The sequence below is a fragment of the Theobroma umbraticum genome, unplaced genomic scaffold, assembly GCF_002168275.2.
Source record: "Theobroma umbraticum cultivar Fairchild unplaced genomic scaffold, ASM216827v3 scaffold_86.0, whole genome shotgun sequence".
NCBI classification, from domain to species: domain Eukaryota; kingdom Viridiplantae; phylum Streptophyta; class Magnoliopsida; order Malvales; family Malvaceae; genus Theobroma; species Theobroma umbraticum.
The window spans coordinates 978686-1003750 of record NW_018397263.1 but is presented as its reverse complement, the minus strand read 5'-3'; the positions used below and the strand labels follow the sequence as shown (position 1 = coordinate 1003750).

At 34.6% G+C, this 25065-nt stretch overlaps 4 protein-coding genes across 5 annotated transcripts; 3 read left to right on the top strand and 1 right to left on the bottom strand.

The window, feature by feature from the left end:
• The first annotated feature begins 441 nt into the window (after positions 1 to 441).
• On the top strand, positions 442 to 1983 carry LOC110420650 (putative UPF0481 protein At3g02645). The gene has a single exon (XM_021434030.1). The coding sequence runs from the start codon at positions 442 to 444 to the stop codon at positions 1981 to 1983; it is 1542 nt and encodes a 513-aa protein (XP_021289705.1).
• A 6736-nt stretch (positions 1984 to 8719) lies between these two features.
• LOC110420605 (phosphatidylinositol:ceramide inositolphosphotransferase 1-like) lies at positions 8720 to 12844 on the top strand. 2 transcript variants are annotated; one of them, XM_089784256.1, is made up of 12 exons: positions 8720 to 9329; positions 9457 to 9524; positions 10026 to 10112; positions 10214 to 10282; positions 10463 to 10543; positions 11066 to 11137; positions 11309 to 11369; positions 11477 to 11579; positions 11811 to 11906; positions 11989 to 12035; positions 12146 to 12273; positions 12373 to 12844. In XM_089784256.1, the coding sequence occupies exons 1-12, from the start codon at positions 9269 to 9271 to the stop codon at positions 12451 to 12453; spliced, it is 954 nt and encodes a 317-aa protein (XP_089640382.1). In that variant the 5' UTR covers positions 8720 to 9268; the 3' UTR covers positions 12454 to 12844. The 2 variants fall into 2 exon arrangements, with proteins under 2 accessions (XP_089640382.1, XP_021289657.1); XM_021433982.2 differs by having other exon boundaries at positions 8723 to 9329; positions 9435 to 9524.
• A 2580-nt stretch (positions 12845 to 15424) lies between these two features.
• On the top strand, positions 15425 to 19237 carry LOC110420164 (serine/threonine-protein kinase BSK6). The gene is made up of 10 exons (XM_021433370.2): positions 15425 to 15980; positions 16066 to 16286; positions 16372 to 16507; positions 16595 to 16728; positions 16814 to 16919; positions 17012 to 17097; positions 17453 to 17641; positions 17879 to 18043; positions 18450 to 18563; positions 18854 to 19237. Exons 1-10 carry the CDS (start codon positions 15899 to 15901, stop codon positions 19094 to 19096), a joined length of 1476 nt encoding a protein of 491 aa, XP_021289045.1. The 5' UTR covers positions 15425 to 15898; the 3' UTR covers positions 19097 to 19237.
• Positions 19238 to 19743: 506 nt separating this feature from the next.
• Positions 19744 to 22940, bottom strand: LOC110420341 (uncharacterized). The gene is made up of 2 exons (XM_021433618.2): positions 22015 to 22940; positions 19744 to 20443 (listed from the first exon to the last, which is right to left on the bottom strand). Exons 1-2 carry the CDS (start codon positions 22461 to 22463, stop codon positions 20203 to 20205), a joined length of 690 nt encoding a protein of 229 aa, XP_021289293.1. The 5' UTR covers positions 22464 to 22940; the 3' UTR covers positions 19744 to 20202.
• Between the last annotated feature and the right edge of the window lie 2125 nt (positions 22941 to 25065).

The following is a 25065-nucleotide window of genomic DNA, read 5'->3' as shown; positions in this document are numbered from 1 at the left end:
ACCATCGTTCTCGTTATGGAAAAATTTATTAACAAGTAGAACCTAGCAGACGATTCAATTTTCAATGGCGCAGACAATTTAGCTTAATTTGAAGAATAGGAATTACTTAAAAAACTGCAAATTCCAGCATGCCAACAACGTTATCTGATCCGCGCGGACGTGAGAAGGTCAGTAGGTAAGTTTCATGAACAAATAGCCAACTAGCCCCAATCAAAAGCTGTTCCCTTGCGGAACCGGACGTCTACTCAGACTAAGTCCTCTTTGATTTCACGTCTCCATTTCATTTTTTAAATCTTTTCAAGTACTTTTGGTTTCAACCGCAATGAACTCCAATGCAAGTTGACATTAGTGTTTCTATGTAATTTACTCAATCGCTATATAAAAGAGTTAAGAGATGGTAACGCAGGATATAGCCGGCCAAATTTAACCAGACAGGGCAATATGGTTTTTTCAGAATCAATTATCAGTCCATGTTTCCCTGAAGAAAATTGGGTGGTGGAAATAAAGGACATCCTGGAGAACAACGGAGAAGCTAAAGAAGTTGTTGTGTCTGTCTTCGAAGTGCCTGAACAGCTACGTGCTGCCAATCCTGTAGCTTATGCTCCACAGCTGTTAGCCTTTGGACCGTATCACCATTTCCGGCCTAAGCTCTATCAGATGCAGAGGTTCAAAGTAGCTGCGGCGGTGAAAGCAGAAAAGGATTGGCTTGTTGTTGATTTTCAACAGCTGGTTGCTCAAATTGAAGGACTGGAGTTTCTTATCCGGACCTGTTACCAAAGACATTTAAACATCCACGCCGATACTTTGGCATGGGTATTGGCCATTGATGGTTTGTCCCTGCTCAAAGTGCTTCATTCTGCCCTATATTACTACAAAAACCTGCCTGGTTCATTCGGGAAGAACCCTTTTGCTGAATTTTCAAAAAGGACTCCAGACCTTGATATGATCCTCAGAGATATGCTAATGCTTGAGAACCAAATTCCAATGATAGTGTTGAAAGCAATAGCAGAAAAGAGGCCTGGGTCTGATAACCTCCTGCTTTTGGTTGACTTTTGTGAGACTCTCTCTCCGCTTCAATTAACCTTCAAACCTTCAGCTTCAGAAGTCGTCAAGCATAAGCATTTGTTAGATCTCTTCTACCAAATGATCATTTGTCCCAAAGAAGTCATAAACACTTCTTTCAAGGAAGAGAAAGAGGATGAGCTGCAGGATTCAACAATGGAGATCACTAGTAACCCGGATTGTAATGTCTTCAAGAAGCTCCTAGCTACGTTATCTAAGCTACAATTCCGCTTCGCAGCACTTCCTGAAAAGCTCATGACATTACTTCTCAGTTCGCTTGAACTACTTGGAATAACCCCTCACGATTTTTTCGATAAGGACAGATCTTGGATTCCCACAGCCTCACAGCTAAATGATGCAGGATTGAAATTCTCCACCTGTGAAAGCATCAATCACATCAAATACGACAACCAAACTCTCTACCTTCCTGTCATCACTTTGAACTCAGCGCCTGACCCAGAAAACATTCTCAGCTCGAAGCTTACTTCAGAAGTGATACTGAGAAACCTAGTGGCATATGAGAGCCTGTCAAAGGATAAATCAGAGTCCTTGCCTTTCACTCGATACACCCAATTAATGAATGGGATCATAGACAATGATGAGGATGTGAATTTGCTGAAGAAAGCAAACGTTATCAAAGGTGATTTGAACAGAGTCGAGATTGCCGGACTGTTTAATGGGTTGAGTGAATCCATCGAGCCAAAAGACAGGGACATAAACATAGATGAAGCTATTACAAAAGTCAACCGATACTATGATAACACACTGAGAGTGAAGACAAACAAAATCCTGAAGAAGTACATATATTCCTCCTGGAGGTTTCTCACTTTTCTCGCCTCCTTCTTGCTCTTGGCTCTGCTTGCTCTGGAAACATTCTGTGACTTCTACACCTGTCGGGTTATGAGGTTTAAGGCAGCCTGAGTTTTGGTCCAGGACGGTTTTTTCTCCATTGTCTTGGATGTGGTCTTGCTTTGTTTCTTTTCCTTGTTCAAAATTCCAAAGAATTCCTGTGCTTCATGGTCCTTTTTATTTACTTAACTAAGTTCTTGATTTAGTCTTTGAAACCCCCCAAAAACAAAGGAAGAAGAAGTAGTTAATGGTGGTCTTGCTTATGTTTCTTTTATAGAATCCTGTACTTCCCTATTTGTTCCCTTAGACGTTTCAAACAAGAAACAGATCATGTATTTGATTTTCTATGTGATTATATATATATATGTATATATTTCTTGTTGATTACTTGCACCTTTCTCACAAATCAAACTTGGCTTAATTTAAGAACAATTGGGGAAGAAATAATCTTTTAAAACAGAAGATAAGAGAATCATATGTCACTTGCACTGTCAGGGTTTGAGTTATTAGCATTGATGAACTAAAGGTCAATTTTGTAGGCCGAAATATTATTTGCATGTTTTTTCAGAGAGAAAATTTGATTAAATATCTTTTTGTTTATTTCTTGACGAAGTCTCTTATCTTTTTTTTCTCGTCCAAACGAGTTTTTAAATTTTAATTTGTATTCAAATAAACTCTAATTGCAATCAAATTCAATGTCAACTATCATATCATGTTAATATGACATACGAACTTGTCAAATTAACAAATGATTAAGTGTGTGAATCATGTTATATATTATATGGATAGGAAATATCAATTGACATTAAATTTAACAATGAACTAATTTTACAATAAGATTAAGAACTTATTTGAAAACAAATAAAAAAATTATGAGTTCATATCGGTTGCGATAAAAGATTAGAGTTTTTAGTTCAAGAAATTATTGTAGTACAGAGACTTTTTTGCTATTTAAGCTTGTCTTTTTGTTATAATACTTTTGGTTGATTATACCTAATCACATGTTCAAAGATAGTCGTATACTATATTATAATGTCTAGTAAGACCACCACAGTCAACATAAAACCTTTTTCCTCAACAATTTTATAACTTCCAAAAACAATTAATTTTACTTAAATGAAACAAAGGGTATCTTTTAAATCAATTGATATGGAAGAAAGGACAAGAGCTTCAAAGAATTCAAGCCCAATGTGATTCTTTTGGGCTCAAATTCAAGCCTGATTGATTCAGTTTTGGCCCTTTTGGGTGTTTGTTTAGAAGCTTCTCTCCCCTCTTTCCTCCCTGGGAAAGATATGGAAAAATCTCCAGACAGATAAGATATTCCTAGAAGTTTCCTACCCTTTGAAATCTACATCAATTTCCTAAGCAGTTTCCTATTTTTAAAATGCAAAATGCACCAATGCTTCTAACTGAGACAATCAGGATGTTATTTGAAAGTAACATTAGTGTTTCTTTCTTTGATTTCATTTTGACAAGTTTTGTTCTTATTTTAATGGAATAATAATGATGAAAACAATAAGAATATGATATAATGGATGGCGCGACGAAAGAAAATTAAAAAAACCCATTAATATATGACAAGAAAATTTAAAAAATAAAAATAAAAAAACCAATACTAAAATTGAATTATTCTTTTTGTTTCTAATTATTTATTTTTTAAAACAATGAATAAAGAAAATGAAATGAAAACCGTATCGATTACGATGTACATATGCAAAGAAAGAAAATCCTTCACCCAACCTTACACCTTACTAAACCTTAGTTGTATGGAAGGTGTAGCATGTGCTTGAAAGCCTGGAGAGACTTTGGAGTTAAGTTTCTCCATCTTATTTCAATTCCCATAGTCATAAGTTTAGAAGATCTTCTAGAAAATGGAAAAATTCAACATAAAAAAAAAACCCAAAAAGATGTGGAAATTTATTCTATATAATATGTACAAAAATCCCAAGATTTTCAATTTCTTTAGTGGAAATAAACTTGACAATTCATGGCATGATCATGTCAATCCTTTCTATAATAAGATGATGTATTATGTGGCTCTAATTTGACTAGGTAATTAACAGAAACACCCTAGCAAATTGTAAACCCCAGGTGGATGATGCTGACATTGTGTTAGGTGCTTGAAAGGTGCTGCTCATGTATTGGGAATTTGGTACCACACCCTGCAAACACCAGAAGCTGAAAGGTTCAAAGGCAAGAAACAAATTAGCCACACCCGGCTAGGTCAGGTCCCTTCCTTTGAGTTTCCAAGGGTGACAGGGTCCCCCTCCCGGACCTAACCTAACCATATGATAGGCTGCTGTTGGATTCTTTCCAGAATGCAAGTTTAATTTGGCTTTGGGTTTTAATTTACGAAAATTTTGCCGTATAGTGGACTTACGAGAATTTATAAATTATTAATATATCAAATATAATTTTTATTTTGAATTATTAACTAATAATTTAAATGTCAATCCTTTTCACAAAAGAACCCAAAGTATTTAATAACAAAAAACAATTATCCAAAAAAGTCGACGATAAATAAAGAAAATAATGCGACTATTATATTCCTAACAAAAACGTAGAGATTGATTCAATTGATAAATTTATATATCAATGTTTGAATTCGATTGTAAAGTATTTTAATTTTATTTAAATAATACCGAATATTCATATACGTGTTATCCATTTTTTGTTTTTATTTTAATTTTTTTGAGGTTTCGGAACTGTTTGTTACATTTTTGCCCCTTTGAATAGGGGACGGGTCGGCCCGTCGGCAATAAGGACCATTGACTATTGACTGATTGAAATCCACGAGGCATGCCCGCACTCCTTGATCCTTGCCGCTGTCTGCTTTCTGTTTTCATTCATTTCATTTATCCAAGAATTTGGTTGACAAAAGGACTAATTTCTAATTGAATTGGCATAACTGCCCTTTACTGTCACCCAAAGCACTAGTCTGACCTTTTCATCTTTTAATTGCCCGAAAATAAGAAAAAAACATATTCCTTCCCTTTCTAAATATTTATCCGTTTAATTTTTATAAAAGTTGAAAAAATTGATTTTGATGTATTTTGCATTAAAGTTTGAAATTTTTTAGAATTTGGTGTTGGTAAAAAGAAAAATGACTTTATGTTGAAACTTTTTAAAAGGAAAAAAAAGGGATAAAGAAAACACTTGAAGTTACTATTTGAACCGTAATTCTTTTACAATAAAGTTAGATTTGAAAACTATACATGAACTATGAGTCTATGGGACTATGACTTAAAAAGGCATATAACCCACCAATTATAGTAGTGTTTTCTTTTTTTCTTCCCTATCTTTTGGATGCCTAGCATGAAAGATTAGTTTTCCAACCATTTTCCATCATAGTTGATTCAATTTTTGTACCTCCTACATGCAATTTGGTGTACCATGGGGAAGGGGGAATTATTCAATGAACCTAGGGCAAAAGAAAAAAAAAACCCAAAATTTATTATTAATACCAAAAATAAGAAATAATTTCCTTCGTATCAAACCATGGGAAAAAAGTGGTTTCACCTAAGAGCAATTATAACTTCATTAATGGATGCAAGAAAAGCATGTCCTACTAAAGAAAAAACAAAGCTTATAATTTTCAAATATCTTTGAAATAGTGGCCCTCTAAGCCATTTCAAATATATAAATAATATTGATGACAAAGTGGGTCCAAATATTATTCAAATCCCACTAATGTAAAAGATAGAAAAAAGTTTGACTTTGATTTCAGGCAAATTCTAAAGCAAAATCATAGTATATGCTTGATAGAGAGATTGTTGTTTATTTTTTGGGGGGTCAAGATTCTTGTTCCTATTAAACAAGATTTGGGATTATGTAATTCCCCACTAATTTTCATTCTCATTTGTTATGAGTGTAAAAAAAAATCAATTGAACATGAATATTATAATTTTTTTCTAACTTTAACATAAAATGCATAAAAAATCAGCACCTTTTGTTTTAATTTCAAGGGAAGTCAAAAAGATTAAACATTTTGGGATGGAAAGGTTAATTGAAAATAATTTTAAAGATAATAAACAAATAAAGCTGTTCAAATAGTTGTTTAATTATAAAAAAAAGTATAATTAGATTCGTTTGAGTCGAAGAAGACGCGTTTAAAACAAGTAATTTTAAAATAATTTTTTTAATTCATAAAATAAATAAATCACGAAAAGTAATATATAACAACATAAATGTCAAACAAATTCTACTATAAAGTATTCAAAACTTTCACATTATCAATTAGGTAAGGTAATATTAGTTCAAGAAGAAGGCTATGGAATCTGAATTTTCCATTTTTCTTAATAAACTTTTCTTATTTCTAGTAAGCTGAAAAGTAAACCAACAACCCAACTTTGCATTATTAGCTTTTCTAAGTCATAAATTCTTGGGAAATATATTCACGTTTTAATTAATGAGGTTTGAAATTGGGTCAAGACAATTCAATAAGAAATTTCTAAATTATTATACGATTTTGTAAAATTCATCGGAGGTACAAGTTTGATTAAAAGAAATAATTTCACATTTTTTTAATCAACACGTTTTTTATATCCCTAAAAACCTTAAAAAATAAATATTTATATTAAAAATCTTTACGTGTTTATAAAATGATACTCTATAATTAAATGATTGTATGTAAATATTATATTATGTATTAACGGTCGAGAAAATTAGACCATTGTGTCACTTCATGATTTTTTTTTTTTACTTAAGAAATAGTACTACAATCAATTGAGAAGGAAAAACAAAGGTACAATCAATTATTCCAATCTATTTTTCACTTTGTTTTTTTCTCAATTCACTTGTAAGTTGATAATAGCAACTTTTTCTTATCCATTCCTTTTTCACCTTAAATACTTGATACTTGGAAGTCCTTTTCCACTAGTAATTAAAGGTGAGTATGTGGTAGATGTCAATATTTAACACATGGACAACATACAAACTATATGTACCTTGAATGAAATAATAGTACTAATATTAATGATCCTTATTAATAAATGTCCGAAAATTTTTATTTTTGATTAAAAATAAAACTCAAATTTATTGTTTTATTTAAAATGATGGATTGAATTCATCACTCGTCTTCGAAAAACCGTAATTTAATCATATTGATTTCTAATCTAGTCCGTAAATAATTAAAATTTTAATTTTTAACTAATTTTATCAATATTTATGAGAAAAATGACAAGTTTAGATCTTAATCCATAGATTAAGTAACTTGTTTATTAAGTAGGAGTACTCATTATAAATTAATACTATTTTTTTTATATAATATGTAGTAAGAAAAAGTAGCATGTGACATTGGGTAAAGGTTAACCAAGTAATGACAAATTGACAGACATACTGGCATATAAGAAATCTGAGTATTTGCATATGGGCACATGAAAAGAAATATTAACCCATCAATCAAACCTGAGGTGGTGCCTTCAACATGCGTCTCCCACGTGGCTTTGTCCCCTCATCCCCCCATCCGCCCCGCCGCGCCCTCCATCTCCTAATCATTACCCTCCCACTCATGACTTTAGCTTAATCACCCTCTAAATTTCCAATCATCCATCCTCCATTTATATTTAATACACTGTCATTTTATAAAGTTTAAACACTAATTAAATATAATTTGAAAAATATAATTTTATTACTCTTAATCAAATTAAAGTAATCGAATTTGGAATAGTTGTAAGTCTTTAAACTAATCACTATTGTCGATGTATAATATTTTTATATTATCACATAATTAAAGAATGTCATCTTATAAATATATAACTATACAGTTAATATGTATTAAATATAAATTCATTTGCAAATTAAATAGTCATAATCATAAAGTATTTATTTTTTAAATAATTTTAAATTTTTATTTTTGTAATATTTATAGAATTACAACCCGATAATTAAGTGATAATATATAACAAGAAGTGTGCATCATACAAACCTAATTCACTCCTTTAATTTATAAATTTTTATTTTGATAAAACATTTTTTTTAATTGTCCATCATTTGGTCAACCTTTTATCCTCCGCCGCCTCAAAACTTTCAAAATTTGAAAATCAAGACGAGGGACGAAGAAAAGAAAAAGGGATCTGTTCATTTTCTCGTAAGCCGAGACGCTCGTGACTGTCGCACCCACCACCCTCCCAAAGGGTATTTTAGTAAATCAATTGGACATGGACTCCAAAGTTGACGAATATTTTTTACCCGGGATTCGCAGGCCGAGGCCGGGGGAACATGAAAAAACAAAAATATTTACCGCATCACGTAACTCCCAATCCCAAAAGTAAAAAAGTAAAAAAAAAAAGTACTGCTGTTTCTCTTTAATTTTTCACCTTTAATTGAATTGAATTAAGGAATTAGAAAATCTAGCTTCTAGAAGTCTCCGCCTTTCACTTTCACATTAATAGTCGAATGAGATACAATGGCAATATAGTAAAAAAGAAAACAAAATATATATTTAACTGATTTGATAAAATTGAATTAATTTTTTATAATTTTTAAAAATATATTTATTATAATTTAAAATTTATTTTATTTTTTATTGACATAATTGCAACTTGTATTAACTTATTTATCAACACAGAAAGATCTTATCTAGCTTGTGTCTACTTCGATTTCGATTTTATATTAATAAATAATTGAGTAAATTTTGATATCATATATCAGGAATTTATAATATATAATTTAAATATACGAATTTATTCTATTTAAACTGTGTAATTCGAGTAATAATAATTTAGATTAAATAGCGGCTACGTTATTTTTATTTTTTTTTAATTCGAACGAAGAGTAAAAATGGTCTCTTTATATGCTTCCTATTCGGCTCCTTGTCCCAATTCTCATATCTCAACTGTCTCTCCGTGTTGAACTCGCGTTTTCAAGCAGAGAAAAGAAGGGAATAACAACACCCCCGCCCCCAAAACACAGAGAGAGAGAGAGAGACCGAGAAACAGAATCTCACAGACTTTTTCTTTTCTTTTATTTATTTATTTATTATTATTATTGGAGAAAAACCCAAATTTTCTTCATTTATATCGACAGCCGAAGAAGCCTGAATTCAACCCTTTTCTGCACATTCCTTCTTCTTTAGTCTTCCTGGGTTTCTCGATCTTGATCGTGGATAGTCGAGTCTGTGATCGCTTGGAGAATCGATTAAGCAGGCTGTGTTTTCTGAGTTGTGGTGGATTGAAGTTGGTTAGCGGAGGAAGGAAAGAGAGAAAACATAAACAAATTTTTTTCGTTTTAAGTTCTTTTTTTTTAAAAATCTTTGGGGTGGTTAAGGTTTGGTGCAAGGGGGTTTTGGAGAAGATTGAGCGGTTTTGTTTTTGATTTATAAATGATGTGGACCTTAACTGGTGGGTTTTGAAGTACTATGGAACTGGTTGTTACACGACAACAAGATGACGCTTTACATTGGTCGCGAAGCTTCAAAGGTTTTTTTACTTCTCTTTTCTTGTTCTTTGTTCACGAGAATTGGGTAATTTATGGGGTTTTGGATTTGGTTTTTGAGGTTTTAATTCTTTTGTTCTTTCTTGCAGTTATGGAAGAGAATTTGTGCAGAGATAACTACAGAGATCAACCTTCTTCTAGACAATTGGAAATACCTTCTTGCCGGTCTCATTTTTCAGGTTTTCATTTTGTTTTTCCATATTTATTCATATTAAACCATTTCTATTTTTCAATACCTATTTCGTTTGAATAATTCCAAACATTGATTTCATTCCCAATTTTTTTTAACATGTTAAGTAGTGAATTTAGCACTGAAAAGAGTTTACCTTGGGTCCTAGTTTTTGGATTGAGAGGAGTTGATGGAAAAAAGTAGGATCTGGTAAACTGTAACGATCGTGGTTTCTTATACTTGTAACTTAGAGAAATGAAGCTTATTCTTTAACCGTAAGATAAATCTCTATCATGCTCACACAGATAACATTGCTGTAGCAATGAAAATTTTGACATGGATGTCATTGTCGTTTGTTTGAACTTTAGTATGTTATTTTTCATTGCTTCTCGAAAGATGTTCTGGTCATCCAAGCTTGTGCAGTGCTTGCATTTTCCAAATTCAAGTATATGTTTAATTTCTGGGCATATTTCATTGGTTGTGGGTCTGAAATGTGCATTCTTCTCTGCAGTACATTCATGGTCTAGCTGCCCGAGGAGTTCATTATCTTCACCAGCCAGGTCCAACACTCCAGGATCTTGGGTTCGTTCTGCTTCCAGTAAGAACAAACCTCTTTTGTTTTTGCTCTTTGCTTATTTCTATCATGTTCCAACTATTTGATGAAATGCTTTCTTACATTTAACATTTTTGTATATTTAGGAGCTTGGGCAAGATAAAGCTTACATTAGTGAGACGGTGTTCACCTTTATCTTTTTATCATTTGTTTTGGTAAAGTTATTCCCCTGTTGTTGGATTTTTTTTTAATCTTATTTCCTTCTTTGTTGATAATTGCATTCAATAGTTTTATTAAGTTCTCACATGTTTAGTACAGGATATTGCAGTTCTCTTATTTCAGTTGTATTGATATCTTTGTGTCTTCACTTCTAACATGTGAATTACTATTTGCAGTGGACTTTCCATCCTTTCATCTTCAAGAGCAAAAAAATCTACACAGTTCTAGTTTGGTGCAGGGTGCTAGCATTTTTAGTTGTAAGTAATATTGCTTACTCTATATCTTTGTTCTGATTACACATGCACACGATATAGGCATTTGTTGTGGGACTAATGTTTAGGTTCTTCCGTCTGTCAAATTTCACCAATATATGTTACCATGGTTAAGATAGAATCAACTGAAGCGTTGTTGGATTCTCCTATTAAATATTGGATGAATAATTGTCCTTTTCTTCTAGCTAGTAATTTGTTGAGCTGCTTATTCAACCCTTGTGCGATAGCAGTCCAGACTCAAATGAACTCATATTGGTTTTAATAGTATATTATTACAAAAAGGAAGATTATCTTTCCTTTCCTGCGTTTTTCTTTATGACCAAAGGTGTCCATCAATTCAAAGTACAATTTTCATGAATAACCTGTCCAGTAAAACTGAACTCAATGCTGAAGTTGTTCAACTAACTTTACTAATTTGATAAATACTGGTGGATCATGAAACGTTAAGCATTTCCACAGTATTTCACTTACAGTTGTTTGTTTTCTTTGTTTATTTATTTGCTGCAGGCTTCTCAGATACTCCGAATCATCACATTCTATTCAACTCAGCTTCCGGGTCCAAATTATCATTGCCGAGAGGTAGAGTCTTGAACTTCTGTGTGTATATGCTCTCAACATTATGTTTTCGTTTTGAAATGATATTCTTTTATTAATTCTTTTCTGCATTGAACATTTGTTCTCTGTGGGTTAATGTAAGAAATGAAATTTGATTTTAAGAACATTTTAGTAACTAACTAATGTTTTTTACAGGGTTCGAAACTTGCTAGGTTGCCAAAACCTAAGAGTGTGCTAGAAGTCCTCTTAATTAATTGTATGTAGTCTTCTTTTATTGAAAATTTCAATTTGTTGCTTTTAAATATTTAGTTGATATGTTGTGTTCTATAAATATTTTGGCTTATTTGCTTGTCAAATTTGCAGTTCCTCGAGGTGTAATATATGGTTGTGGTGACTTGATTTTTTCATCACACATGATCTTCACCCTGGTCTTTGTGCTCACCTATCAGAAATATGGCACACGAAGGTAAACATGTCTTATTCATATTACTTGATTTTAGCCATTAACTCTGAAGATAAAGGGGGCAAAAAAACCATAACTATTGGGAACATCAAGAGATTATGTTGAGTACCATGCTTATAAGATTTTTGCAATCAAAATGTTTGGATCAGGGGCAATGCATTCTAGTTTGATGTATTGACACACATAAGAGTAGCCAACTGATTGGTTTCTGATTGTATTGTTGTGTGATTGCAGGTGTATAAAGCAGTTTGCTTGGTTGGTAGCAATTATTCAAAGTTTCTTGATTGTAGCATCCCGCAAACATTACACAGTTGACGTAGTTGTTGCATGGTATGAATTGCACTTTCAAAATTTCTATTTATCATTAATATTTTTTTTTTCATTTTAATTTTGCATTACAATTTTTCTGCAGGTATACTGTTAATTTAGTGGTATTCTTCATAGACAAGAAACTGCCAGGTTAGAATGTTTTGATCGTATCTAATTTGGTCTAACTATCTTTTAATTCTTCTCCCACTGGTTTAGTCATAACCTTAGTCAGTGAATCTAACACTAAAATATTGCTGCAGAGTTGCCCGACAGATCCAATGGAAGTTTACCTCTGTTGCTACCATTGAGCACCAAAGACAAGGATAGCAAGACCAAAGAAGAGAATCACAAGCTGCTGAATGGGAATTCTATAGACCCTGCTGATTGGGTATAGTAATTTTATTGGTCAAAGTTTTCTTCCTCTTTGAATATCTTCATGGTGATATCTAATTTAGATTTGCGTTTCTGTTTTCTTTTATCTGTTCAGAGGCCGAGAACGCAAGTTAATGGCAAGACTCTAGAAGATGCCAATGGGATCCATGTTGATACTGCAATGAATGGTGCATAGATGATGGAAGCTGCTGCTATCATTGTAATGGGGCTGCTTGATTTCCTATAATCTTGGATTAAAGGCTTAGCTTCTTCCAAGCCTGGTAATTTGATTTGTATTCTTAAGAAAAAAAAAAGAAAGAGAGAACTTGAGTGGTGCACTTGTACACTGCAGTCCTCCAATGTCGTTGGTTTAGAAACCATCAAAGTCATCATCAGCATCGACATGTATAATGGAATTTTCCAAGTTCCTATTTGCTGTTGTCATTCTCTTTTTTCATGTTGATAGTACCCTCATTTACTGTAGCTGTTGGAATACTCTGCTGTTTTCTGCCAACAATGTCAAATGGTGAAATATAATTGTCTCTGAATGCCGAAGGCCATTGAGATATAAAACTACTTTTAAGTGACTATTAAATCTCTTTATATATATATATTTCATTTGAATACAGGATTGCAGGGTGGGGACTTGAATCTTGAATAGAACTGAAAAAACCCAACTAAAAAAAGCTGGAAAAGTATGATGCAAGATCACAGAATTTAGAGTATTAGTTAAAAAAGTGGACGAAACTGTGGCCCCCTTGATAGTCAGATGGTTGTGGTTGCCAGGCTTTAAAAACTCTGATTCCTGCAACTAAAATGGCAGATGGTGCATTGACAGAAGGGAAGCACGTGATATTCCATTTCCTTACTGTTTGCATGTGCTGGTGATGTAAGCGAATGCATATTGTCCATGTTCTTGTGCGCCAGTTGTCCGTTCGATGGGTGCCATTATGTGCAGGGAAAGCTTCTTTTTCATTGCGTCACTAAGCCAGGCTGCCTCACCTTTCGTGGTCGTTGGATACACTTGTCTTGAACTGTTCCAATTACACTTTCGGTTATGTCTTAACTGCTGCACATTTCAGCCAACAAATCTTATGAAACTTATGAGTTAAGTACCATGAAAGGCATTTAAGATCTGTGGAAAACTCTCTGAAATCAAAATTTAGTTGATGAATGAGGGGCATTCAAGATGAAGACCAAAAGGTTTAAGGATTGATCTCTTCTGATGAAATGCCTTATTTTGTACTATAGCAAGAACTTGGAAAATATGTCGGAAAAACTAACGGTAACAATGAATTTGCTGACCATTTCCAACACATTGAAGAGAATGTGAAACCAAGAACAATTTGTCCGCCTAAAGAATCCAACAGAAGCAGCGTGGCCATGTTGAAGAACACAAATGCAACATGGCTGTGGTTCAGATACGAAGACATACCTTATTTAAGTAATTGTCGGTACCAGGGAGGGACCGGGACAAGTCGATATGACTGCCAAGTTCCAATAGGGAAGATCATGTGGGCGTGAATGGGGGATGCATAAAGATTGAATACTTAAAAACATTTTGGAATACCCTTTTGGAAAAAGGAGCTCTTAGATCACAAACCGTGTCAGAACAAGGTATAATTTGAATAGGATCCATCTAATCTTATCTCGAACATCACCGGAAAGGATTCAAACAAAAGCAGGGTATGTCTTTAAGTCTATCTTTATATTCTTTATTTGTATTAGTATCATTTTGTTTCGTATCAATGTTAAAATTTCAAGGACATGGGCTGTCCAACAGCTAGCCTTGCTTTGCCTATGTGGGCTCTCTTTGGAGTGTGCTTGTGTCGACAATATGACAGCAAAGAGGCCCCATATTTCTTCGGGGATCTTGTAAGCAAGGGTGAGTGAGTGGTTGATGGCGCCCACCTGTGGTGGGATGACCAGAAAAGCGGTGCCCGGCGCAATTTAAGCTGTAAAAAAAAGTTGGTCAATAAAGAGAAGAGGTGGGAGAACAATGGCAATGTCTGATTGAGAGGGCTGAGGCCAGCCTGAGAGAAAGGAGATGCAATTTCCATCATTGTTTCATGTCTGCATAACGACCACCTTTCTCCTTTTGCATGCCCCTCTCCTTCCCCCATTTTTTTCCCTGTAAAAAGCCAAAAGGGGTCCTCTTGAACCCTAAGTGGGTGGTACTAATTATGTCACCACCTGCCAGACAAGGACTCTCTCTCTTGATTTCTTTTGTTTCTTGTTATCCCTTGATGGATGAGAGTGTGACCAGAGCATGCTTAATTTGCAGCAGGGATCTCTAGGTTTTTTTTGTTCTATCTTTGGGTCCATTTCTTGATGGCAACATATACTTGTAACCAGATTTCATATTTTGTTTCCTCAGTGACCACTGGTTAAATATATGTGCAGTAAACAGATTGAAATTCTGAAGTTTTTTTTTTAAGTTGCATTTCATTCTGATAGGTTTCAGAAAAGGGCATTGGGAAAGGCCTTTGCTCAATCAGTTTTGAGAAAAGCCATCTGCCTTTTCTTCCATTGATTAAGGTTTCTTGGATTGACATTATTGGAATTCCATCCTGTTTATTGCAAAATAAAATAAAAAGAAAAGTTTGACAGAGTCAAAAGCCGAATGACAACTTGCTTCATTGTCAATGATCACATGGTTTTCCCACTAATTCCCTACAACCTGCTACCATTCCCATTCCATGCCCTCAGTTCTCAACAAGACATCTTCCTGAAAAGGCTTTTATGCTCTGTTTTTTCTTTTTCTTAACGACAAGATGAGTACCAATCTGTTTCCACATGATCATGCTGAATGCTCATAGTCAGAAAACACGATTCTTGTTTCACGGTGAATTTGTCATGCAAAACGTGATAATTAAAGAACCCAAATCGCAGAATTACATATTCATTTCCCTCACTTCCACTTAAATTATCCCATTTTCAACAAATCAAGTGTGAACTTTTGAACCCAATTTGCATGTTTTTGCGCCAAAAGAAATGGCCGATTGGTCTCTGTCAAGGAATATGATTCAGCAGAATAATCTGATGAGGATATAACACAAGTGAGAGTGAGTTACTTAAAGATAACAAAAAACTTCTTAATGCAACTTCGCCAAATCTAAGACCAGAACTGACAGACAATCGTGTAAATTAGCTTTCCACGTCATTGTTTTTGCATGATTTTTGACTAAACCAAACCTAATACCACCCCTTGATTCGATTCCACTTCCTCCACTTCGTCGCCTACGCGGTATTGATACCTCCAAAAGGGCCAAAAAGCCCTCAAACCCATAGCATGTTTTTCCCAAAAAAACCATCCGGAGAATTGAAAAGAGGCTGAAAGAGGGAAGTAAATGATGAGATTGTGGAAAAAAAGCTGAAACCCATAAACAAAAAAGGAGCTTTTTTGGAATTGGTTGGATAATTGAGTAAATTTCAACAAGTTTTAAGCAATAAAAATGTCGGATTTTTATAGTAAAGAGAGGGAAAAAAAGTACTACTAAAGCTGAACCAACACAGAGAGAGAGAAAAGAAAGAACTTTGGATTCAAGACGATCAGAGTTCGGGATTGTAGCAGCAATGCACAGAGTCTGATCATTGCACTTGTCGTTGATTCTCCGTCGTTTGATCGTTTGACTAGAACAATGGGAGCTCGTTGTTCTAAATTCTCTATTTGCTGGTTTCAGTCTCACCTTAAAGCTTCCGTCCTCGAATCCTCCGATCTCGGTACCCTTTCGTCTTCTATTCCTCTGTTTGTCTTTCTCTTCTTACAATTTTTTTTAGTAGAGAAAAGATTGTAATTTTCATGCAGAGAATGGAGGCAAAGGTGAGAAGAACACATGGCCGAGGTTCGGTGAGTTCAGCTTGGAGCAACTGAAAGCTGCCACGTGTGGGTTCTCTTCCGAAAACATAGTGTCGGAACACGGTGAAAAAGCTCCTAACGTTGTGTTCAAAGGGAAGCTCGACAATGACCGTTGGGTCGCCGTTAAACGGTTTAACAAGTTCGCCTGGCCCGATTCTCGCCAATTCCTTGTCCGTTTTCAATCCCATTCCTTTTGTTTTGTAATCGATTAATTATGAAACCAAGTGAAGATTAAATGATCAAAATGTGTTTTAGGAGGAAGCCAGAGCTGTTGGGAGTTTAAGGAGTGAGCGGTTGGCGAATCTGATTGGTTGTTGTTATGAAGGCGAGGAGAGGCTGTTGGTGGCCGAGTTTATGCCCAATGAAACGCTGGCAAAGCATCTTTTTCACTGTAAGTTAGTACGTTTTTGTTTTTTTCCAGTGTGAAAATGAAGGTTGCAGTTAAAAGTAAAAGAAAGTTACTGGGCTGAATTGTCAGGGGAAAATCAGCCGATGAAATGGGCTATGAGGTTGAGGGTGGCATTGTACCTGGCGCAAGCTTTGGAGTATTGTAGCAGTAAAGGAAGAGCTTTGTACCATGATCTCAATGCTTACAGGATTTTGTTTGATAATGTAAACTTAATGGAGATTTTGCTTGTCAAACCACCCTTTTTAGCCATCTTGGCTTTCGATTCTGAGTTGGGTCTTTTGTTGACAGGATGGTAATCCCAGGTTGTCTTGCTTTGGCCTCATGAAGAACAGCAGAGATGGCAAGAGTTATAGCACCAACTTAGCTTTCACACCTCCAGAATACCTGAGAACGGGTTAAGTGTTCAAACGGTTCATTTCATCTACATGTTAAGAAATGCATTACTTTGGAATCTCAACTCAAGGTCTGGATGTGCTTCTTTGGCAGGTAGAGTGACTCCAGAAAGTGTTGTGTATAGCTTTGGGACCTTGCTGCTAGATCTCATGAGTGGCAAACATATTCCTCCCAGCCATGTAAGTTCTCTCTGTCTCATAATAATTCTTGTTTCTTCTCAAAACAAAGCTTGATAATTAGTGTTCCATTCATATTCCGAATCTGGATGTACCAACATGTAATGTGATTGATTGGTTAGAAAATTAGTATTTGCATGATTTGGATTCTTAAGGAGTTAGCACTTTCCTATGTGAATGGTGCTGTAGTAACTGCCTGCTGCAGTAACTTCATGAGACGTTGAAGTTTTAAATTTCAAAAAGTTTTCCAAGTTTTGAAAATGAAAATGTGATGCCATCGTTTGGATGCTGTTGATTTCAGTGTATCTGAGTTAAAATAGTCCATGGTAATTTGAGTGTCGGTGTGCTTTATTTGTAGGCACTTGACTTGATTCGAAGCAAGAACTTTCTCATGTTGATGGATTCTGCTTTGGAGGGCCATTTCTCTAATGATGATGGAACAGAGTTAGTGCGGTTAGCTTCTCGCTGTTTGCAGTATGAAGCTCGTGAGAGGCCAAATGCAAAGTCCCTTGTCACATCTCTCTTGTCACTCCAGAAGGAAGCAGAGGTACATAAAACTTTGCTTATTGAATTGACTACTGCAAGTTCATATCTCTCTAGCTGTTATTTTCTGTATTTTGGTATCTTCCAAACTTTTGAACTCTTCCTCATAACATCATTTATTCATTTCAATGACATAATTGTACTTTGTACCTATGTATGTTTCTTCTCCATGTCCTTCATTATTTTGGGTTGTCTTTTGTAAAACACCATTGAATTTTCTCATTAAATGGAGTTTTGCTAGGTACCATCATATGTTTTGATGAGTATTCCACAAGGAACTGCTTCTTCAAAACAGCCATTGTCATTGACACCTTTTGGGGAGGCTTGCCTGAGGTTGGATCTGACTGCTATACATGAAATATTGGAGAAGATGGGATACAAAGACGATGAGGGGATCGCTAATGAGGTTCGCTACTCCATCCTTGATTTTCTATTTTCATGAGGGCTGAAAATATGTTCTGTAACTCATTTTCTGAATATAAACACACATTAGCGGCAAGCAAACTAATGTTGATATGACTTTCTTTATCTTGAACTGACCGGGGAAGGGATAGCTCTCCTCAACCTGCCACAAACTCATGTTGTGGGAGGAGGACAAGATAACAAATGAAAAAAAAATGCTATGGAATTGCAGAATTAGTCCATGAGTCATAACCAATTGACTGCAAAATGCCCAATTATTTTGTGAAATCCATATTTTGTGGCTTAAAGAGCACAGGATCATTTCCCATCTGCCTAGTTAAAGTTACTTCAGCAATCATGTAATATCTGTCTAATTCATTTTGTCTTTTTTTTTTTCTGTCCTTTTTCAGCTTTCTTTTCAAATGTGGACCAGCCAAATGCAGGAAACCTTGAATTCAAAGAAACATGGAGATACTGCTTTTCGGGCTAAGGATTTTGCAAGTGCAGTTGATTGCTACACACAGGTGAGTTTCCCATGTGCAAAATCCGTACCTCTTGTGATTGTTGCAGATAGACATCATGTTACAAAAGCATGGAAAGGAAGAAAATCTGGGTTTCTTTTATATACATACAGGGCTAAGCTTATTTGGTTTGCCACATGTGCAGTACCTAATTTTCTTCTGAAAATTTATTGCTAGTAGGCCATGAACTCACTCACTCACTCGTTAACATACGACCATTGTCAATTCGACCCCTTGTGCATTAATATACCATACGGGAAAGATAGACTCAAGATCTTGTCTGTCTTATGTAGTTCATTGATGGCGGGACCATGGTGTCACCAACCGTTTATGCCAGACGCTGCTTGTCTTACTTGATGAATGATAGGCCACAAGAGGCCCTTGGGGATGCTATGCAAGCGCAGGTGGTGTCCCCAGAGTGGCCCACAGCTTTGTATCTACAAGCCGCTTGCCTGTTTAGCCTAGGGATGGAGAGTGACGGCCAAGAAACGCTCAAAGACAGCACCAGCTTGGAAGCCAAAAGAAACAAAAACTAATAAAATTTGTATAGGTTTTTTCCAATTGTTTTATTTTTTTTCTTTTCTCTCCCCCATAGTTTTCTTTAGGCTCTTGTATTTATGATTCTGGGCTTTTGCTGCTTTGCAGAATTCTTCAATATTTATTGTTGGTTTTGATTATTTCATGGTTGTTCAATCTCTTACCGGGGTCTGTCTTGAGACTTCAAGCATCATATAGAAGAATGAATTTAACCCTTTGAACAGAGGATTGCCTATATCTTTGATTAGGCAACTACTAATACAAAACAAAAGTTGTTTCAAGTATTAATTTGGGTGCCCGAAAACAAGAACGTAAACCATTTACCAAGTAATCACGGCTCTAGACCTTCTCACTCTCCCTGAATTTGCCAGAAAAAGATAGAATTTTGTTTAGGTATTTCTTTGCAAGTTTGATTCATTTTCCCCCCAAGAAGACAATCTTTGCAATGACCAAAGTTGTCCTGATGGACAGGACCAAAAATGGTAGTGTGCTACTAGCTGTGACAACCAGCTAATGCACCGGCATTTCAAGATGGTTAGGTTAAGTTAGGTTAGGCTCTAAATGACAGCTGCTTCAGTACTTTTGATGGCAATGGCAATTGCAAGTTGCAATGCCTTCTGCCAAGTGAAAAACAACGGCCAGAATAGAAAAGAAAATTTTCTACATGCTTTTCTTAATAGCATCTCACTTATCAAAAGGAAAATTTTGTTAAAATTTCCCATCAAATAAATACTTTACAAGGTAATTTCTTGAAATCGCAATCTGAGGAGAAAATTCACATGGACAACATGCATGGAAACAATTACACAGACCAACCATCGAAAACTCTTCTAAAGCCAGATATAGTGATTCCCTACTTTATGAGTACAAAAGCAAGACACAGTTTTGATAATTATGATGAATGTGCATATATTGGATATAACAAACTTTCTCTACATGAATGGAGAAGAAGCGGGCGTGTGTAAAATACCTATTGACCATCACAAGACCCTCGACTATCCAATTACTCATCGTCATAGCAACAAATTCTCCAGGCTCCTTTACAGTAATTCAGTTTCTTTATTTTCATTCTTTCAATTTTGTTCAAGAACTGTGCTACAGGATTTTACGATGATGGCACATTGAAGTGAAAGAGCCATGATATGACAAATGCAAATACCATGCAAGCAAGGAGAAAGTTGAGGAAGCGATGGCCATGCCAGAAGCTTCGAGAGTCTGAATGAGGTGCCGCTCCTGAGACTGCAGCTGTTGTCGTGGAACTGTTGGCCTCATTTGATTGCTCTGTCGACTCAATCTCAGTCACGCCAACAACATTGCGTGCAATAGAATGACAAATCTCACAGGTCCTAAAAGAATTAAGCAGACTTGAGTGAGTCTAGGGAGAGGTATGATATATCACAAAAGAAAAAATTTTCAGTAGTGATGAAACTCAAAATGAGGGGCTAAAGACCATTGGAGGCAAGGATATTGTTTAATGGTGTTCAATGAGTAATGGACCACGCAGCATTCTAGATTTAATGACACAACATAAAATCATTACACCCTGCATTTTGGTGAAAAGGAAAAGCTACCACTTCCAACCTTGAATATATTACACATGAATAAAAGAATCTATTTATCAGATAAATTATCATTATGTTCAGTCTTACATTATGAATCATGCTCTTCTGTAATGATAACAAAACTTATGCATGGTTTCAAAACTTGCACATTAACTCAGATATCACAGCTTGCATCTAGCTGGCATATTTTTCGCCAATTCCAAATGTGAGTCTCTCTTTGTATATGATGACATCAGAAAACACTTGGTAGCATATGAGCTTAATGAGAACGGTATCTAAGATGGATTCCATGTGAATTCGTCATCAAAACTAGTAAATTTAATTAATGTGGACCTTCTGTTTGGCTTTCAAGTCAGAAATAAGTAAGAAGATCAGTATAATGTGTAGTATTTCAAGCATGATCATATTAATTGTTACAGTTTCACATCCTAATCTGATCAATACAATATCCAGGTCAACGATGAGGGCCAATCAACCACTGAACTGGAATGTTAGATAGCACAATAGCTAGCAAACACCAATAGGTCCACCATGGTTATGGTATTTATCGTATCAACAATCCTTTCACCAAAACATGGAACCCAATCTAAATATGCATGGAGTGTGGAACATGCCAAATGCAAAATCTGCTGAAAGTTTAGAATCACAGCTAGAATCAGGGAACTTCTTGCGCCAGTGGTTTGGCATCTAAAATTATCAGCACTCTCTAATCATGCCAAGTAAGAAATCTGGAATCTGCAACTACAAATTAAAAAACTCCAAAGTGGTGCACCAGAAAGCAATGATCTTCAACCAAGACCAGAGCAATACATCAATAAAGGTCAAATCCCCACTTTGCTACAAGGAAAGAGAACCAGAGGAAAAGAAAGAGAGATTCCTAAACCTCTAAAAAAGCACATAACAGCAAAGAATTGTTGGCCTAGTTAGACATATCATGAGGAGTTTTTAATGCTTTAGCTTTTAGCTTTACTTTAATTTCTATCAACATCCTTTATACACGTAATATCCTTCCCATTTTCTTTTCCATTAAGCAAATTTCTCCTTTCCACATGCGTCTTTTCAACTGATAACTTAATTTAACCAAGGATAGCACAACTAACACCCCTAATAATCAACTTTTTAACTTTTTGTTGGCTTTTGTGTAGTTAGTACAATCACTCCCTCAAGTCTAACAAATGGTAAACTGTAAAACACTAACAAGAAAGAGTAATCCCAAGTCTAAGCAATCATCATATGACCAATACATACAAAAGTTACAATTATGACTGCATCAACTATACATCTATAATTTTACCCAAAAGCCAAAAGTATGCACAAAATGAGGGAGAAAAAATGGCAAGAATTCTTTTGCTTACTTATTTCCTCTGATCTTAAACCATGCCTCGGCACACTGTTTATGAGCAGCAGCCAGATCATCCTTACAAGAACAACCCAATTCAATAGGAACACCAGATTCATGGCTGTTGCTTTCCAAACCCAAGTGGCAAATTCGACAATCTTTCTCGACTTTCGCCAAATGCACCTTGATTTCAGGAACTCCCCTCGGAATCTCTACCTCCACAGAACAATCCGAGACTGAAGACACCCTCCTGGAATCCGATACGTCGCCAATCTCTCCATCAGAAGCGCAAGCGAAGCTGTACTCATCGTAAGAACCACCTGTAGTGGAATAAAACTGAGAGTAGCAAGAACCCTCGTCGGCGTCGGAGAAGCAGACGCTAGCGTCCCCGGCGCTGACGTCACTCCCGTTCCGGCTGTGAGTCCCTTGCTCTAAATCAATTTGGGACATCTCTAAAGATGACATTTTGAAAGGAAGCTAAAACTTGGAGTTAAGGCTTTGTAATCAAACAGACTTAAAACTTATAAAGGTTTTGAGGATCAAATACTCAACAGGCTCAAAGTTTCAAGCTTTGAGTTCGGTTTGAACAAAGCTTGGAAGAAATGTGAGAATTTAAAGAAGCTATTATTGGATTAGGTGACCCTTTACCTCCATTAACGATTCAGTAACAAAGAAAACTTAAAAAATTTGGAACAACCCAAAACAAGAGTGACCCAGAGAATCAAAAGGCGAAAACAAGATAAAGAGTTAAGAAAGTCGTGGCTTTGTACTCAACAAGAAGAAATGCATAGGAAATAGCAGACGAAAAAGAAGAGGAGTTTAAAGACAAAGAACTGATGCTCCGCAAGAAGTGTTGAGACTCGGACACGCACTGCAAAGATGAACAGAAACGTGCAGCGAGTGCACAGAGAACTGAGGAGAGATTTCTTTTCTTTTCTTTTCTTTTACATATATAAATTAAAAGAAAGACAGAGAAACAAAGTTGCCGGAAGATTTGGTGCTGGTACTTTGGGATCTTTGTCTTAAGCAGATTCTGTACGTCCGATGGTATCAGTTTAGTGATGTGTGAATCTTTAAGATTATCCGACGGTTGAGATTTGAGGTACGCATACTCCTTAGAAGAGCACGATCCTTTCATGACACCAGAAATTTTGAGGTTTAACAAATTTATGTCCGCAAATAGTTTTCGTTTTGTCGTTTCTGTCTTTTGTACTCAATAACATGACATGTTTATCCTCGGCTTTTAGCCGATGGAATTAAGTCCTTTAATTTTATTATGGACAAAACTCGTTAACACGATATTAAATTAAATCGATGATATGTTTAAGGTACGATAATATATTTTTAATGAGTTGAACTCGTTTAACTTGCACATAATACGTTTAATTTTTTAATTAATTATGCTATTATGTCAATTCATATAATATATTTTATTTAATCTATTTATAATATTCATTTTAATAAGTTATTTGAATTAGTAGTTAAATAAATTTATTATGTCACAACTATATTACTCATATAAAATTTAATTTAACTTGTTTAATAAACATATAAATTTAACACATTTTTTTACGTATTCAAAATTTTGATCTATTTATTTAATTATATTGTATTTATATTTACTTATATTCTCTATTTATGTTAAATAAAATCGGAAGTGGTGAAAAAAGTTTTTAAGGGTAGTTTTGGCAGTGAAATATTGGAGGTGGCCCTAACGGAGTTTGGCTTGTCTTCAATTAAACAAAGAGTTCTTTTAGCATTTAATTATTGATTTAAGCTGAAAGCTTTCAGTTAACCGATACACTAATCGGGTGCGCTAAGCGCCCGTGTTATTATAGAAACCGCAAAACATTATTCAATGCATTGCAGCCTCAGCTTGTTAAGTTACTATTATTTGTTAATCGGCCTCATCATAAATTGTGTTGTGACGTTGTAATCGTTATAATGTCATTAATGTCGAGTTTAAGTACAATATTAATAAATATATAAATAAGTACAAACACAATCCAATATGATTTATTAAACATATTTTATGTAAATTAAATAAATTCAGTTTATTTAAGATATAAAATTATTATTAAATATGTTTAAAATGCAAAACAGGATAACTCTAAATTTAAAACTGTTTAACTCCGCACCATTGTTATCCTATCTAACATTAAATGACCTAAATATTTATAATTGTAAACACTCATTAATCAAATCGTTATTGATCTTAATTACTTGATTAGCCAATTGATCAAGTTGAAACATTATTGAACGTATGATTGCACTTAGCTTGGTCACATAAGGTAAGGGAAACAGTGAGGATGAATCGATGTATCAATGGGTAGATTCATGATTAGATGGATATACAAATAAGTGGTGTCCGATGACATTACTAAAGTGTTAAATTTTTTTATTATTTATGTTAAGAGTTTGATGTAATTAATGATGTTAATAAATTTATTAATTTATTAAAAAAATTCTTAAATCCTAGGTAAATTAGGGTAGTGTGCATGGAAAGAGATAAGCAAGCGAAGCATGTGATAAAAGTAAGAAGCATCTGGGGGAGTTCGAAGCGGGTTTGACCGGAGGTGGACCACCTCAAAGCTCCAGTAACGTTTGCGTGAACAACACAAAAGCCACGAAATTTATAATTAATTAATTAATTAATTAATTATTTATTTATAATATTAAAAAGAAAGAAAGAAAATACCAAAAGCAAAGAGGTGCTATAAAGCCAACTCCTTAATGTAATGACAACAGCTAAATTATGATTAAAGATAGGACTATGAACGGGCCGTTTACCTATATTCTGATTCATGCATTTATTTTTATTGTTTTTGTGGTCTTCTTTCTTTTTAATTATTTTTCAGAAAATATAAAAAAAAATTATAACTATTATTTCACTTTAATTATATATTTTTCATTTCGTGTTTAATTAAATATTTATATTTTTATTTTAATTAATTATTATTTATCAAAACTACTTATTTTACTAAAAAGATAAAATTATTGTGTGATCATGTCATTATTATTATTATTATTAATTATAATAAATTAACATATCATATGATATATAATA

What these genes read in the sequence shown, in the direction of transcription:
- LOC110420650 (XM_021434030.1), top strand. Translation starts at nt 442, where the DNA reads ATGGTTTTTTCAGAATCAATTATCAGTCCATGTTTCCCTGAAGAAAAT.
- LOC110420605 (XM_089784256.1), top strand. Translation starts at nt 9,269, where the DNA reads ATGGAACTGGTTGTTACACGACAACAAGATGACGCTTTACATTGGTCG. An exon ending in TTGGGTTCGTTCTGCTTCCA is followed by an intron (nt 10,113 to 10,213) that starts GTAAGAACAAAC and finishes TTGTATATTTAG; the next exon opens with GAGCTTGGGCAAGATAAAGC. An exon ending in GGGTGCTAGCATTTTTAGTT is followed by an intron (nt 10,544 to 11,065) that starts GTAAGTAATATT and finishes TATTTGCTGCAG; the next exon opens with GCTTCTCAGATACTCCGAAT.
- LOC110420164 (XM_021433370.2), top strand. Translation starts at nt 15,899, where the DNA reads ATGGGAGCTCGTTGTTCTAAATTCTCTATTTGCTGGTTTCAGTCTCAC. An exon ending in AACATATTCCTCCCAGCCAT is followed by an intron (nt 17,098 to 17,452) that starts GTAAGTTCTCTC and finishes CTTTATTTGTAG; the next exon opens with GCACTTGACTTGATTCGAAG. An exon ending in ATGAGGGGATCGCTAATGAG is followed by an intron (nt 18,044 to 18,449) that starts GTTCGCTACTCC and finishes GTCCTTTTTCAG; the next exon opens with CTTTCTTTTCAAATGTGGAC.
- LOC110420341 (XM_021433618.2), bottom strand. Translation starts at nt 22,463, where the DNA reads ATGTCATCTTTAGAGATGTCCCAAATTGATTTAGAGCAAGGGACTCAC. An exon ending in TTTAAGATCAGAGGAAATAA is followed by an intron (nt 20,444 to 22,014) that starts GTAAGCAAAAGA and finishes TAATTCTTTTAG; the next exon opens with GACCTGTGAGATTTGTCATT.